This window comes from Telopea speciosissima, chromosome 3 (genome assembly GCF_018873765.1).
Source record: "Telopea speciosissima isolate NSW1024214 ecotype Mountain lineage chromosome 3, Tspe_v1, whole genome shotgun sequence".
Classification (NCBI taxonomy): domain Eukaryota; kingdom Viridiplantae; phylum Streptophyta; class Magnoliopsida; order Proteales; family Proteaceae; genus Telopea; species Telopea speciosissima.
Window position 1 is genome coordinate 6,391,668 of NC_057918.1, and position 17,244 is coordinate 6,408,911.

General features: G+C 38.4%; 2 protein-coding genes across 12 annotated transcripts in view; one reads left to right on the plus strand and one right to left on the minus strand.

The window, feature by feature from the left end:
• Positions 1 to 3,272, plus strand: part of LOC122656547 (protein RST1) — a 44,287-nt gene extending 41,015 nt beyond the window's left edge. For all 10 annotated transcript variants that reach the window (XM_043851109.1, XM_043851114.1, XM_043851115.1 and 7 more), the window contains 4 exons: positions 122 to 784; positions 886 to 1,033; positions 2,004 to 2,122; positions 2,818 to 3,272. In XM_043851109.1, the coding sequence (XP_043707044.1) occupies positions 122 to 784; positions 886 to 1,033; positions 2,004 to 2,122; positions 2,818 to 3,195 (1,308 nt within the window). In that variant the 3' untranslated portion in view covers positions 3,196 to 3,272. The remainder of the gene's footprint in view (positions 1 to 121; positions 785 to 885; positions 1,034 to 2,003; positions 2,123 to 2,817) is intronic.
• A 1,585-nt stretch (positions 3,273 to 4,857) lies between these two features.
• Positions 4,858 to 9,270, minus strand: LOC122656370 (L-tryptophan--pyruvate aminotransferase 1-like). Of its 2 annotated transcripts, XM_043850858.1 has the most exons (6): positions 8,883 to 9,270; positions 7,399 to 7,714; positions 6,648 to 6,928; positions 5,424 to 5,728; positions 5,090 to 5,301; positions 4,858 to 4,954 (listed from the first exon to the last, which is right to left on the minus strand). In XM_043850858.1, the coding sequence occupies exons 1-5, from the start codon at positions 9,176 to 9,178 to the stop codon at positions 5,117 to 5,119; spliced, it is 1,383 nt and encodes a 460-aa protein (XP_043706793.1). In that variant the 5' UTR covers positions 9,179 to 9,270; the 3' UTR covers positions 4,858 to 4,954; positions 5,090 to 5,116. The 2 variants fall into 2 exon arrangements, with proteins under 2 accessions (XP_043706793.1, XP_043706792.1); XM_043850857.1 differs by lacking the exon at positions 4,858 to 4,954 and having other exon boundaries at positions 5,026 to 5,301.
• Between the last annotated feature and the right edge of the window lie 7,974 nt (positions 9,271 to 17,244).

Genomic DNA, 17,244 nt, shown 5'->3' on the forward strand with positions numbered 1-17,244 from the left:
TCTATGTATCAAAATTACATAATCGAGCCATTAAGTATTTACTATACTTACATTCTGATACATCTCTTTGTTAGTAATTACTGCTGATTAATTTTCATTTTGTTGGCTCTCTGAAATCCAGGTAGGTATTACCGCACATGTAAACACAGTGGCAACTGTTCTAAGGTGCTTGTCACGAGCTCCCCGATTACCATCCTTGGATTGGGGAGTGATCATTCGACGCTGCATGAGATTTGAGGATCAAGTTTCAGGCAACCTATGTCCAGATCCAGCTGTTCAGAGAGTAACACTTAGAGAGGATTGCATACAGTTCTCACTGGCTCATGCAAATCAAATTAATCCCCTCCTACTTTTCCTGGATGAGCTTTCTGACCTCTCCAGGTTCAGGACACTTGAGTTGAATCTGCAGTTAAGTTTGCTCCGTCATCTGGCTGACCTGACAAAAATTTTCTCAGTTTCTAGGCTGGAGAAACTTTTTGATGATATGGCAGACTACGTACGATCTCCAGTTTCTTCATACCATACCTACAACTCAAATAAGAAAAGTTTGTTACGAATTTCGTTCTGGAAGGGCCTGAACCAGTGTCTTGATGAAGCATTTGCTGAGTCTCAGGAGTATGTAACAAATATGGAGAAGTGCATGGAGTTTTTGTTTGCTTCATTGCCTGTATTGCCTTTTGATGCCACCTTAAGACCGGAAGAGGCAAATTGTATAGATGAGTGGTCAGAGGGGGTTACCTGTCTTGGAAAGGCTCCAAGGCAGTGGTTAATGAATCTTCTGGAGGTATAGAAATATGAAAACAATGCACATATTCATAATTATTAAGTCAGAATTTATACATACAGGTCTATTCTTATAATTTCTACTGCTACTATACCCTGCAGGTTCCGGAGGGGGGTCTAGTACAAAGAAGCCACTTTACCGAACTTGTGAAAAGAATTCAAGCAAGAGCCAAGCTAGTTATGATTGGTTCGATTCCATTGACTGAACTTGGAAAACTAAAAGCTTCTATACTGAACACGGAATCAGATGGTATGTTCCTTCCATGAACATTAACTGCCACATTGAGGGTGTTGATACTTACAAGTATTCCTAAATAAATAAATCAACAAGGATACGTGTGCTTGTTACTGTGACTATGTGACGGTCTTGTGGCATGGGTGTCATTGAATAACATTGATGTGTCTGATCTTGTCTTTGTTTCATGCCATTGAATCTGTGAGCTGGAGCACCTAGCTGGCCTGAGATGCCAAGTTTGGGCTGATAGAACTGAGCCTGGGGCTTGGTCTGAGCTCAGGTGTGTCTTGAACGTGGAACGCTGTGAGATGGATGATTTTATTTTCCTACTCTTAGAATTGGATGGAAATAGTTGCAACAATTTACAAGGTCCATATCACCAACTGAAACCATATCTTGTCTTTAGGCGACTTTAACAACCAGAACCAATCGTATTCAGACCGACTTGGAGAGAGTGATAGGGAGGAAAGAAGGGAGAGCCTGATATCTTCAGAATGAGGGCTGGAGGAATGAGAGAGGTTAATAGACACTATCTCTCCTTTTTCCGTGTAGAGACAAAGAACGAGAGTTTTCTTGTCACTTGAACTTTATTAAGCAATTAAAACTCAAAATTAAACTTAAAATTACTGCTTTCGTGTGTACGAGAGAACACAGCATATAAGACCCTGTATACTGTACAAGGCCCCATAAAAGTTCACAGAAACTATGCAACAAGAGATCTCTAGCTTTCCTATGTTTGATGCCTCATTATCTCAGAGTTCTTTAGTAATTGAAGCCCCTAGACTCTCTAAAGCCCTTTCATACATATGCCCTGGTATTTTTTTCTTTCCATATGCTCCTTGCAGTGGCAGCAGGGAGTGAAAGGGAACACTGAGTATCCATGCACCTAAAAGTTGTTTTCATAATTGCATTCCAGATCTGATGATGCAGGCATGTTTCACCCTGTCTGGTGCTTTTAGTGAAGTCTTTAAGCTCATAATTGCAGGTATCTGGGATGTATTAGTAGAAGTTGCTGCAGCTCTACAATATGCTGATGGAGGAATCAAAAGACAATGGCTCATAGACGTGGTAGAGATTAGCTGTATAACCAAGTATCCTTTCACGGTATGTACTCGTTTCTTTCTCATAGGTTCAGTAGAGAATAAAATCTTGGGTGCTAGTGTGGCACTCCTTATTCCTAAGGAGCATAAAAAAGTGAAGCACGGACACAATCATGCCCGTACGGTGTCCTACATCTATACATGACTTCACCCGCTTTAAGTAGTTGGATCTTGGCCATTCTTTTGGGGATGTTCCTTAAAGGAGCGTCAGTCACCCTAGCATTTTCCTAAAATCTGACTGATGAGCTGGAAGTCAGGTACGTGTTAAATATCTATGGGGGCAGGTCAATTGTGCTAGTGACAAAAAGCAGTTACCTATTTCAAATCTGTTATTCTCAGATCATCTAAAGATATTCTCCAATGTAAGCAAAATACATAATGGATTGTTGCATCTTTTACAGTTCGGTCTACACCATTTACATAGTTGTGAGATGGCACTGTTATTATGGAAGACCTGTGGTGTTTGCTTTTTTTTTTCTTAATATTGCATAGTCTCTCCCCATTCTAATATGGATCTATGAATTATTTTCTCTGGGAGACTGTTTAGAGGGTTTACATCTTTAGACTATTCTTATGTAGTGATCCACCTCATGTTTGTGTATACCATTGTTAGTCTTGTAAGCAAGTTGTTCTGATTCATGTGGGGGAAAACAAATTCATGTTACCTTCTGACATAACCTCACTCTTTTTCTTGCACAGGCACTACAGTTTCTCGGCTTGCTGTCTGGCAGCTGGTGTAAATATATGCCTCTTCTGATTCTGGATCCAATGTCTGTGTTAAGTGACTTACCAGTCACACTTCCTTCTCTTTTGTCAGACAGCCACTGGAATTTTGTTGCAGAATCTGTAGTATTGAATCTATGGGTATTGATGGAACGCATTTATGACTGGTCCACAAGCTTAGGGAGTGGCAGTGATGGCTTTGGGCAGCAGGATATCGATGAAAGAGAAGATTGGAAGGCTGTTCTACTCGTGCGTGTGATGCATCACACCTGTGTTTCTTTACTAGAATATTTACCATTTGAAAAGCAGTTGAAGCTTGCTAATATGATGGTCCCTGAATATGGGAGTTGCTAAGCAACATCTTAGCACTGTGCCTACTTCCCTAACCAATCCTCACGAGCCTATGTCCACTCAATGCAGCTGGTCATAATCCAAGCTTAATTAAGTTGACATTAATTCTGATGGAGCATTGGATATTTACCAGGTCAGAGTTGGATCTTTCTGCTGTCAGCTTCAGTATATGAGAGAGTCCCGTCCACAGGTTGCAGCTTCATCTTGGGCATGTCACTTTTGATGGAGATACAAAAGAAATGATTAATCTACTTGAATCCACATAACCTGTACCTTTTACGACTGATTGTGCCACTGGAGCCTGTAGATTTCTTCATAATTCTCAGTTCGGCTTCTGCTTCATATGTTTCTAAAATTGGTATTCACAGACTGATTCAGTTTGCTGTCTCCACGAAACTCAAATGATTGGGTGCATTCTTGGCCAGATTGTCTGTATGATGCTGTATTTCTTGATGCATGTACTGAACTTTTAATTTATTTAATTTTCTAGTTTCTATACAAACACCCTACCCCCGGCCAAAAAAAAATTACTTTCATGATGGAAAATTGGAATTATCTCCAATGTTTTTTTTTAATTTTTTTGGTCACCTGTGGATATACTTTAAGCTTTGGTTGTTAAATTCGTGTTATCATTATAGAAGTTCGAGGGAAAAAAAAGGGAATGTATAACACATTTATAATATGTTTACGGGTAAAAATATAAAATTTTCCTTACTTTTTGTGATAAGTACTTAATATTATATTTGCAAATTAATATTCAAAGCTGTGAAATTCGTATATAGTGCATGAAGGAGAAAAGCTGGGAACATTGATCCCCAAAAAAAAAGAGAAACTGGGAATGACGACAGCTGTGCCGCATCCTAGACCGTCTCGTCTCTCCCATACCCCCCACCCCCCACTATATGGAAATGACTCTCTTGCCCTCTCCATCCTAACCCCTCCATTGGGCACAGCTGTTGGCCCCAGGAAAAGCTTGCCACGTGCGGGCGTGTCCAACCCTCTCTCGTACATGAATTAGCTATACCTAACAAAAACTACAAGAAAATTAGTACCCATTAGCAATGACTTTTTTTCCCTCGTGTCAAATGTTTCTTTACGTGAGTGTGGAATCCACTAGAGACCCATTATTGTACAAGGGCCTGTAAAGGATTTAGTTCGCCATTCAAAGTACCTATACACATGGGAACGAGAATAGTGGAAACCTTCACGGGAAGGACTCACTGTATGATGTAGAATTTTAAGGATCAACCAGCTTGTACAGTCTTCCCTGCTATTGGTAGTCTGCTTGCCATCTTGCGACACACCTAAACTCATCCTCATTATAAACTGACGACATCTGTGATACTAATCCGGATCAAAATGGAATCCATCACCAAGAACCCCAGACTCGGTCCTTAAATTCCCATAATACTATATTAACTTCTCTTCACTCTTTCTCCACTCCCATTACGGAGACTACAGTTCCCACAATAAAAGTACTTGGCTAAAAGCAATTTTTCAGCGGGTAACGAGACAACCCTTGCGGGCGGCGGGGGCAAACACCCAAAACATATTTTTCAAAAAGCCAAAAAACAAAGGATTTTGAAACTTCTCCTTAAAAACACATTTTACAACAATGTAAGGCTTGTGATGAGAATGTGCAAGCCAAGACTAAAAAACTTCTGTTTCATAACCTTTTTCCCAAGACAGTTTGATGCTTCCTTCAGATCGTGAAGGACCCAAGCACAACAATCAGGCTCTGATCTTCGATTTAACCCATATCCTGAACAAAGGCATCAACAAATTTTGATCAAGAACAACAAACAAATGAAGGTCAAGGTCAAGAAATTGTACATCTGAACCACTACACCCATCAATTTGATTTCATTTCTCATTGAATATTACATGTACATTTTACCTCATTCTCAAATCTATTAAGACCTTGTCATAAACTGATGTTTGACAACCTCTCCACAAAGAGATTAAATTTCTCATCTCGATCCAACATGCTAATCCTGACATACTTTGCCTCCATACCGAAGTGTCTCCCACCTCTCGTGATGATTTTATGCTCTCTTAGAAAGCTTTCACAGTCTTCTATATCCCCCTCACATTTCAACCATGCAAAAGCTGGAAAATGTAAAAGCAAAGCTCACACACACAACAAAAAAGTATTAGCATATCAATGAAAGATGATCACATCTTGTATTAAGTTGATTCTAATTTGAATTAATCATTTCAACAGTCATTACCAGGATGGGGTTCAGTGAATCCACCAATATAGTTGCAGAATTGTGGTGAGAACTCAGGAAGACTGAACAGACCACTGCGTCTGACTACATCTCTCAGCCGTTCCCATCTCTGAGTCATCTGATGGTAAGCATACAAGAAGAAGCTATCGGAATCCTCAGGAAAGCCCATATGTTCATTACTATCTGATATTACTTGGAGGATTTTTGCAGCCCGGAGTTGAGAGTCCTTTGATACACCTATGGTATTGAGTACTATAAATTCAGTCATCTTTTTGGCCACCTCCTTATCCTTGACAAGAGCCCACCTGCAAGGACACAGAAAGCACAACTTTGAAAAGGTTCTCTCTCCCTCTCTCTCTCTCTCTCTCTCTCTCTCTGATTTAGATTTTACGTCTGTAAAATGCCCGGTGCTACCAAGGCTCTGTTAGGTTAGAAGTGAAGAAAAGGGAAGGGAAATGGAATTAAAACAAAAGATCAAATAGAAACTTTTCTAATCATTTCTAACAATTCCGTAACTAACTCAAAAAACTTTCTAAATATACTAAGTAAATCTTACTTCACTTATCAACCAAATTCCCTGGATTTGAATAAGAAAATAAATAACCCACTTCAGAATTTAACTACCATATTTGGTAAGAATTCAAATTAGTCACACAATCAGGATTACAAAGATTCCATTTGATTTAAATTAATTACCCAGTCCCTTGATTTTTCCTTTACTTGCCATTTGGATGGAGCAGAAGTGAGAAATTGTTCAACAAAAAGGGCATACCCAGTGAACGAGGCTCCCACCACTGTGGGGTCTAGGGAAGATCATAATGTGTGCACCCTTACCCCTGCTTTCGCAGAGAGGCTGTTTCCAGACTCAAACCCGTGGCCACTTAGTCACAATGGAGAAATTGTTCAACAATCTGTCCTAATTTGTAAGATAGAGCAAGAATAATAAATGGAGAAATCATTGGCTGCAAATAAGATCTAATCACCTAACCCCACCTAAAAACCTGGTTGTGGCAACTTCTAAATGCTTATAGTTGTCTCTGTGTCTCCTAAAGCATACAACTTCATAATATGGAATCTTGTCACTATGTTAAAAGAGACTTAAAGATTAGCATTGTATGTGAAAATCAATGACCAATATAAATTAGATCATACTCTTTGAATGAAGATTTCCTGACTTCAAAATTGATTAGAGCCAGGCATAGCATAATGGAACTGGTAGCTTACCCAATGCGTGTCCCGGCATGGCCAGTGATTTTGGAGAAGGTGAAAAGCATGAGGTCATGATCTGCAGAAGTTGTAATTGGAGTGTATTGTGGCCAATAGTAAGCAAGGTCATATACCACTGTCCCTCTACTCCTGTTAACCACTGGTTGTCTTATAAAGCCATCAGGGTTGTTCGGAGAAGTAACAAGTTCTATGTAAGGTTCATCTTTAGTGAAATTATAAGCGTCTCCGTCCCATTTATAGAGTCCTGACTTCAAGTAGTCTGTCAATGATGGGTATGGCTACAGACAATGAGAAAGTTATTATTCAGAAAAGAAGATGAACAAACATTGTTAATAACATACAAGGCACATCAATGAGGGTTCAAATAGGGCACTTTTCTGCAACCCTAAAATTTAGTATCATTAACATGCAAATTTGCAAATTCAATGTATGCTAGAGATCAATATGACCCTAAGCAGGAGAGGGTACCTAAGTACCTATAAGTCTTCTCCAATTTCATTGGATTTGATAGAATTCATAGAATTAGCTGTTAAGGAGAGGGTGCCCAATACCTATAGATCTCGAACTATTCACATTCGAGGTGGAATTATTACTATTACATTACAGTTAGAACACAATAGCAGTAAATAAGACGGGGAACAGAGAGAAACCAGACAAAAGCAGAGCAGTATAGAGTAAGGTGGGGCACGCACAGGCACCGACCCACATGAAATGATAGAAGGGGGGAAATTCAAGAAAAGAAACTCACCGAGTAGTAGGGAATAGCGGAGACAACGCTGATGGGCTTCTGAGGAGACGCATGAGGAGGAAGAAGAGAAATAGCATAAAGTGCAGCTTGGAATAGCTGGGTGGAACCCGTCCCCACCACGATGTGACGATCATGGGTCACGGCATTCCCGACCGATCGGTGGAATCTGGTAATCTGTTTGGCGAATTCTGGCTCCAGGAACCAGCACAGGTTATTCAACTCCGAGAAGTAACTCATTGAATCCCAACCTCTTATCACGATCTTGCTCTTCTCTCCCGTCCTTCTCCAGTATTCTTCGAACATCGTCGGATCCCCACTGCAAATCCATCACCGTATTCAGAGATGAGATGAAAAGAACACAAACATTCAATTTACTCTCTCCTTGTGTTCATCTGAAAATCGGTTCTCACTTAAGAACGCCTTTGATAAAATAGTTGCGGGAGAGAGGGTTCTCCGACTTGCAGCATGGCCCTTGCGCCAGCACCAGGGCACATGGGAACATCAACGGATCATTAATTCATTATCCTCTCAGGTTCCTGTCCGGTACAGTTGTCCAATTTCTTTCATACAGGACGAAAATGATGACCTAACCCCCTGCCCTAACACACTTTCCAAGTGTGGTTAAATTGTCATTTCCAACCCCCATAAGAGGAACTGGATAACCAGACGTGACAGGAACCTGACAGGAAAAAAATCAACATCAATACGAATACGTTTTTAGGTTTCACATGGGTGACAAGACAGTCATTTCATCTCCCCTTGTGTCTGGCGCAACCCACATTGCTAGGCAAGGTTCTTTCTCCCACCAGTTACAGAAAAACTCGGATTAATCTAAGCGAAGAGGGTTTTCGAAAAGACAACATTATGGGAGCGGGTATGAAAGCATTAACAAAGATGGGATTTGGGCCTTTCATGGGGGTGGGGTAATCATTTTACACCCCTATCTTGTGTAGGATCATGCTACCTTTCAAGGTTCGGGAAAAAGAAAACTAATAAAAGTTCTCATTCAAATAGATCCTCCTACACGTGCTCTTATTGACTCTTGCAACAATGCAAGCGCTAGACGACTAGACAATGATTTATCACCCATTTTGGTACATAATTATCAAAAGATTCCAATCTGACGGTGCTAAAATGTTTCACCCCAATATAAAATCTGATCTATTTATGTATGCACAGGAGCCACACAACCAGGTACCCTCAAGGATCTAAAAATCGGATCGAATCCACTGGGATCGGGATTAAGACGATTCAAACGGATTCGATCCGATCCCAGATTTTTAAATACTGGTCCCGATTACCGAGCTGAGAAGACCCAGATAAGACCTAACCTCGAAGATGGAGCCAAGTGGGCACAGCACAGGACCATAGGCTATCCATTCCAAGGACAGCCAAGGTGCCAGTTAAGGGGTGACACCCAACGGTGCAGGTTAACTTACCATAAAAACTACCAAAGAAAACTAGTTGGGTGCAGGTTAACTTACTGATCTAGGTTTATAACCTGTTTCCCGCCGTCTGCCGCCTGTGCGCGCGAACTTGAACTGGTGCTGCTTCTGCTAACTTGCGCCTCCTGCTCTGAAACGCCACACATAGCCGCCTCTCTCGTGTTCACCTCCTTCTGGAAACACAGTTCTTGGTGAAGTCTCTGATGATGATCAGTTTCTATTTCGATTCCTCGCTCGTATATAAATCTACTGAGTAAACTCACATTCAGTGTAAGCGACAAGAGCAGCAAATGCCTCCATGAAAACACCCAAGAAACTCGCTTCACTTTATCCATTCTTGGATCACACCGTCTCTCTGTTTCTTTAATAGCAGCTCCAGAGATTTTCTCTTCTCTGAGTTCTATCTCAACACAGTAATGGAGTTTTTTTCCCAAAACAACCAGAAATCTTGGACTTCTTTCAAAGACGTGGTGAACCAAGAAGTGCTTCTAGGAATCGATTGATACTCGTTTTCCAATTCATCTTTATGATTTCTTCTTCCTTTCTTTCAATCTCTCTGTTCCTCAACAGATCGTCGTCTCTCAGAAGATTCAGCTACTCGTTGTGATTTCGAGCTTCCAAAGATAAAAAATTGAACTATTTTTTTTTCCCAAACCAAGATGAAACGGCATTAGCAAAACGCGACGAGTTCATAAAGGCCCTTTCTTGCAACTTGAAGCACTTCCATAATATATCTCTGCTCCACAAAGCCAGAAATCACTTCGAATCAAAACCTTTTGCCTTTTGGCACGCAGAATCACCTATTTCAATGCTGGATCTCAAACCCAACCGCACGAAAACGTAGATTCGCTGCTCGATTTAGATATTTCCACTATACCCTCCTTAAAATATAGTGTACAACTTTTAAAAAAAAAATTGAAAAGAAACGCTTGAGAAGTATATAAAACCAAAAAGGAAGAGAGCACAAAACCCACTAAAACACCAGACAACGAAAACGTGTGTACATCAGAGAAGTCTACATTAGGGAGAATTTAGAACTCAAAAGATACTTTTAATAACCAAACATTTGAGATCTTCATAGAGATTGCGCTCTTCAAAAAGAACTTTCTTCCATTACCGTGAACCTGTGAACCAATCAACACAAAATAGAATTCGCCTCTCCAGTGTACCACAGTAAAAAGAGAAGGAAAAAAAATTAACAACCTTTACTGAAACCCATTATCTCATCCAGAAACCACGATTCAAAGAGTGTTTCTCGAGCTTTGTGGACTCTTTTTGGAAAGGAAAAAGCTCTGTTCTGCTATTTGATTCTGAAGCTGCGACAGTTTGGTTTCTCAGTATTTTATGCAGAATGCCTGAAAAGCGATGGGGACACGACGATACAAGTTTTGTCAATCTTTCAACTTTCGGATTCTGATCTATGGGTTGAAAATAATTCTTTAGATCGGGTTATGATGTGTACCGTACTTTCTGTAGCCTATCATATTCTTGCTTTTTAGAGTCCGACCGGATCTAGTTAAGGTGATCTAACCGCTTAGGTTTCCGACCCGGATCTTATAAGTTAAAAACACAATTTTTGACACCTCTGTGATGCTGCTAATGTTCTGGAGAGCTTTATCACTCAAATCATTATTTCCAAATCGAAAGTGAAATACTGTGAATGACATCACTGTCCAATGGCATGTCAATACAATCCTTACTTATTTTTTACGAGAAAGTTCTCTCCCATAATAATAATAATAAAAAAAATTCACCTAAAGTAAAACAATGGTCATCATTTGCTATAAATGTCTGCCTCTATTCTATTAATGAATGGTTGAAAATATCATATTATCGTGGGAAACTCTTTCTTTGTCATGTAGACCCATCATTGTCAGTGTAGGAAAACTCGGGTCTAATTTTTAATTGGAAAGTAGTTCTATGTCCGAGAGTGTGACCTACACCAGCACTTCCATGTGTCTCTCTTTCTTCTCCTCAAAACAAGGGATAGAGATGTCTTTTCATATGGAGAGGAGAGAGATAGACTCATGGGAGTACTACCATAGGCCACACTCCTAAACAGAGAATTTTCTCCCTTTCTAATTTTAATTTTTTACTAGTCTTGACTACGAAGTCATCTTTCTATTGTTTTTGATGTGCCCTTAAAAATAGTTTATCTAACCCATTGCTATGTTTGGATGCCAATAAAAGAAAAATAAAAAATTAAAAAAAAAATTTAAAAAGAGAGATAGAGACAAATCAATAATTGCGTATTATATTTTTGTCTCATTATATTTTTTTTCTTTTTCTTTCTAAACATCCAAACATAATGTATCATTACTAAAACTCTCTCACCATGGAATAGATTTAGTTTGCAAGATTATAACTAACTCAATGCAAGGGTTTTCCATGAGAGAAAAAAATAAAAAAAAGATTAAGTTTTCCTTCATTGAGAGATCTTTTTACCAACAATAATGTGATGCTATTATTGGATTCTGAATTCGTCATTAACTCCCAACTCCCAACTCTTAAGTTACTTTTGACAAGTCAATGATGTTATTCAAGATAGTTGCTTTAAATAAGGTCGATACATTAATTAAATCATTGAGGGAAGTTTTCTTCACACACAACGCACAATACGGTGAAGGAAATGGCAGCCATCAATGGTTGTCCTTGCCAATCCCCTTACAATATAGGGTCGATAATACCCCTGTAATGACCATCTCCCTTGACCTTGGGTGTAGGAAAACTCGATCTTTTACTCCATCATTTGAAATGAAAAAATGCGGGATATTCTCCATGCATAGTTACATAAAGTAATCGTCATTGATGTTGGTTTTTTTTCTTTTATAAGTTAAAAAGATCATTTTCAGTGTACAAGGCTCCGCTCTACAAGAACTGGAGAACGTCACAATATATGCAGCCTTACCTCTGCTTTGTGTACAAGCTGTTGACCACTAGGTTGCAATTGAACCAATCATGATTACATAGAGAAAAACCCTTTCAAGATTGAGAAAAATTACGTTAGAAATAAAAGGAAGTTGTACCATAAAAAATAAAAAAAAATAGAATTTATTACCACTGAACTGAAACACTAGTTATGCCTAGTGGGTCCTAATGTGCACTTATCAGTTTGTAAGTGTTTGGGAGAGAAAAAATAATTGAAATCCTTATCCAACATTACAAAAAGAGTATAGGCCATTTAATGGGTTGGTTTTGACCACTTACGAATGGATGCTAATATGGGCTTTTATTATATTTAAAAATTGAAATGTGAGGCTGTGCTGTAATGTTCTTTCTATTTTTTTAATCTTGTGATCTGATTTTCTCATATTCTTTCTTTCAAGCATTTAAGCATATAGAGAGGCAAGTGCTCCACTATAATATTTATCGATCTAGTTCAAGATTTCACGATTTACCATCTTGTGTACTAGAGCGGAAATCTCGGCAACACATTCGACCAAATCTTTTAATTAAAGATTTTGAATGGAAAAACTTTCTCATCGAATTTTTCTCTAGAGAAGGATCAATGGTCATCATTGTAGTTGGATGGGTGTCAAGAAACAATGAAGCACATTTCGGATGATTATAAGTGCCTAGCCCATTTGGTAGCATGTAGTGCATAAAAGCTCATCACTATCAGGGTCTCGGTTTAAGTCTCTTGGTTCACTCTCCTTCCCCTTAGAATAGAATAAAGTAGGATCTATCACAAAAAAAAAATTTTAAAAAATAAAAAATGAAACACATTTCAGAGCTCCAATAAATAGGATACAGTAATACTAATGATAGATTCATGGGTATTTTCCTTCCATGGGTGAATGAAATTTTTTCTTATTATTTTGGTTAATAAAAGGGATTTATAACTTTCTTTTGATTATTGATCATTGTCTTATTTTCAAATGATCTTTAAATTAGGGGTAAAAATGATTTTTAAAATTAATTTATTATTATATAATTATCGAAAGCTATCATTGATTTTTTATTTTTTTCGAATATACATGTGAAATGATAGGATTTACCCTCATTGAAAGAAAAAAAATGTTATATTAGAATGTCGGAAAAATAAAATTATTAGACACCTTAAGGGGTACAAGAAAATTTCTTCATCTAAATATTCTTTGTAGCCAAAAACTTCCCATCGCCTCGCATGACAATGGCGTCTCAACCATGGGTATTCATTATGCCATGTGAAAAGATTTAAGTGGCAAATCCAATTGTTGGATTATAAGGAATGGCTTAGATTGGTTATATTACAATTTTCAAACCAAGTTCTATTATTTAATTTTCCATGTAATTGTTGGATTATAATGAATGTCCATGCAATTTTTTTCTGTTCATACAATTTGTTGATGGTTTAATTTGTAACGCGACCAACTCAAACTCATTTAGAACTTAACATGAGCACGGAAGACCTCTAAAAATGTCATCAACATGGTTACAAGAAATTATTCCACCAAAAGGGAAAAGAATGTTGGTTTCACAAAAAAATTTCTTTATAAACCTACATCAATATTGGACACTTTGGATTCATCATTAACTTCCATCCTCTATTATTTGAGATCGAAAATATCTTTTATCAATTTAATCATAGGGTCAAATTCCATAATTGAAGAGATTCTCTCTCCACCATGGGTGTAAAGAAATTGAGTCCTTAATACAAAATCTATTACATTTCACCTCTCTCTCTCTCATCTCATACCGAAAGGTATACTATGCGTTAAGTAGTGCCCACATTCGGTGGCTTCAGGAGTTTTGTGAAACTGACGTGATTGATTGTACTCACCCCTCTCATCAATAAACTCCCCATTTACCAAAAAAAAAAAAAGAGTAATGCCCACCACTATAATACATATGATCATTCATATGATCATATTGAGACGAAGGGAAACTAAATCCCAAAGGAAATAACATGGGGAAAGCTTGGTAATACGTTTTTTTTTTAATAAGCTTTGTAATACTTTGATAGAACAATCTAGATCCTCTACGACGTGTGCTGCCCCAACAGTCGTGTTGCACAGACACAAGACGGTGTGCAATGACCATCTTACCCTTGTTCGAGCACCTTGTCCGAGTGGGGGTAAGACGATCATTGCGCACCGCCTTGTGTCTGCTCAACATGATCGTTCGGACAGCCCGTGCCATAGAAGATCTGGAGAACATGTTTCTAAAATAGGATTGTATTTCTCTCACCCAGTACTAGCATCAGTAGCATGGGTTATTCAAGGAAAAAAATGTAGCTTCTATCCCAAATAATAGGAGGTCTCATCACATGATCACATCACACTAGTAGTAAAGGAATTTTCTTCTCCTTGTCACAATAATAAAGGAAAATTTTTACCTTTAAAATCTGAATCAAGGTCATGCATTTACTTATGGGACCAATTCGGATTGAAATCGACCTTGATTGATTCAAATCTAATCAATTTGATTCATTCGATTCATGGTCCAAAACCCTAGAATAATTGAATTAACAAATTTGAGACTCATATTTAGGCTTGTAAACAGATCGGATTCGGCTCGGATATGGATTGGATGTAATCGGATTCGGATATTTTCTGGTCGAGTACGGATACCTTTAAACGGATTCGGAGGCGGATCGAATTCGGATTTTTCGCCATCCGTTTACACCTCCACATTGTGTAACTCGCACCTTCCTCCCCCTAGTGGGTACAATTCACTCTCAATCCATAACTTTAGACCATGAATCTCTTTTCCTCATATTCTAAAACCTGTTGAATATTCAAAAACCCCAAAGATCGTTATTTATTTAATTTTTTATAATTAAGTATTCGGATTCAAATTTCTATCGGAGTATTATGATTTTTTTCTGAATATCTCTAACCGAATACGAATGTTCCTAAACGGATACGAATGCGGATCAAATTCATATTTTTTATTATCCATTTACAACCCTACTGATACTCTATAAAGGGTTTTGGGACCGATTCCAGTTTTGAAACCCTACAAAGATTGATACTTTGATTGTGATTCAAGATGCAATGAATTGAATCAGGTTCGGTCCCTGTCAGAGAAATTTTCCTTCGATGTGTTTTATAGGGAAACGATTATAATAGGCACTAGGGAAGTAGGGAGGGCTCGTTTTCCGTTCCCATGCGAGTGGTTCGTACTTGTTATCTTGTGACAAAGCAACGAGAATTTGCAGTACCACATTTGAAAATGGAAATGGAAATGCAAAAGTACAGTGTAAAATATGAGTTTTAGGGATTTTAGTTCTGTCTTTCTTCATATCCAAACGGTACCGTCTAGATCCAATCAGGGTTTAAGTAAGCGGAATCGGCAACAGGATAAGCTTCTATTATATTCGATTAAGCCGGAAACGACTATAAACGTAGAAATCCAGTACAAAATGATCGATTCGGCCAGAATCAGAATCAGGATTGGCCAAGAATTTTAAATTCGAAAGTAGGGGTTGAATTGGTCCTATCGATTCCAATCCGGATTGGATCAGAATTGGGTGGAATTGGTCCTAAAAACTGATTCCGATCCAAATTGGCTAATCCGATTCCAATTTTCTAAACTATGGAATTGGCCAATTCTGATCCGATTCAATTGGATTGGACAATCTATTTTGAATCATCGAACCACGGGCCCAGTTTTAAGGACTATTAAATTAGATTAAAGGCAAAGGTCGAAAGACATCTTACTCGCATATTAGAGAATTACTAGGCTCAGGTATGTACGAGTGTTCAATACATATTCCACCCAGTTCCATTTAGAGCACATAGAAGAGCATTTTTTTAAAGTAAAAGGATCATGTGTTGAGTAATGGTCGTACGTGCAATGAAAACAAATTAGGAATGAGTTGGACTTACCACAACTCTGTCTTATAACCACAGTTATAGGTATTGATAGTTATATCAATCACTATCGATACAGATTAGACCGTATACGCCCATATCGGATGCAAATTCAAAAAAGGAAAAAAGGTGAGGGAACCATCCCTGTTATCTCTCTCCTTCAAACATGAAATGACTTCGCTGCCCTCCTATATACCATATCGTTTTGACAACTTCATTGGTGTGCTCTATGCCGCTTGCTCAAGAAACCCTCTCCCATTCGAAAGAGACATTTTTTGGTCGATACTTCCAATCTTTATCAATATCATATCAACATAAGATACTGAAGATTCGGATACGTTTTAGCCGATACACCGATACATATACTTAGAACCATGCCCATAGGTGGTCTATGCCCAAGAAATTGAAAGTACTAAAAACAAAAATACAGTGATTAAATTTGGAGAGAAAGAATTCCAGTGGGTCCTGAGAAATGAGAATTTTGAGATGTAACTAATGAAGCTGTGAATGAATGACCAATTGTTAGATCCTGAAAACTGGAGTTTTCTAATGATAAGTCGCTTTTCCAAATTAGAATGTAAGCTATAGATAGCAAATGCGTATATATATATATGGTATTTTGTTTCTTTCACCATTGAACTGGCAATTAATGGAGAATAAAAACTGACTTTTATTTTGTCATTCTGGGCTGGGGACCAATAATCAAATTCAATAAAGTTTAAAGCCGTCATACCATGAATGTAATGCACAGAGGTCAAGAGGACCACCATTAAAAACCTTACACACTAATATTATCAAGATGGAATATAATTGAAAGTCATGAAGTGATCAAACCCTAGTGTCTGTAGAGGTCCATCTTCTTTTCACATGGGGGCGAAAATGACTATTCTAACCCCTACCCGAAAACACTGTCCAAGGTGGAGCCCATTCCCCCTATTAGAGGAATTGGAAGAATTGAAAATACCCGCGAATTGAAGGTGATAATTATTCTGTCACCTTTCACCCTGGACCATGAAGAGGATGTTTTGAGAATTATTTTTAGAGTTGAAAGTGGTCCTCTCTCTCTCTCTCTGTGTGTGTCTGGAAAGCCAGAGTGAGCTCTAAGTTAAAGCTCCTTTTGAAGGATATGCTCCATCTCTGCACCTCTGTCAGCTGCAAGTGGCAAATCACAGTAATGGAGAATTGACATTTTTGTCATTTCCAAGTGGGATGGTCCCTCACAACTATGCCCAGAGTCATTGGGTATGATGGAGTTTGCAGAAGATTGGGTTCTTCCTACTATCAAGAACCCTAGATTCCTCCCCATCTTCCCCCACTAAAAGCCCAGTTTGGAAAGATTGAAAGAGATTCTATGGGCCCTGAAGTGACCAAACAACTTTGATTGGATGATTAAAAACATAAAACACAAAAGCGGTGAGGACTCATCATAGAACACCACTACCTATCTCTCCAATGCCCGGAAGGCCCAGCTCTGAGATTAAGTACACAGAGCTCATCTGAAAACAAGCTTTTTAAGATGTGTTAAACTCCCAAAAAGATAAAAAATAAAAAAAACATAGTGACCTGAGAAATTGGATTATAGACTCAAGTCATAACCCAATTTG

What these genes read in the sequence shown, in the direction of transcription:
- LOC122656370 (XM_043850858.1), bottom strand. Translation starts at nt 9,178, where the DNA reads ATGGATAAAGTGAAGCGAGTTTCTTGGGTGTTTTCATGGAGGCATTTG. An exon ending in CAGGTTATAAACCTAGATCA is followed by an intron (nt 7,715 to 8,882) that starts GTAAGTTAACCT and finishes ATGGATTTGCAG; the next exon opens with TGGGGATCCGACGATGTTCG. An exon ending in CATGCCGGGACACGCATTGG is followed by an intron (nt 5,729 to 6,647) that starts GTAAGCTACCAG and finishes GTGTCCTTGCAG; the next exon opens with GTGGGCTCTTGTCAAGGATA.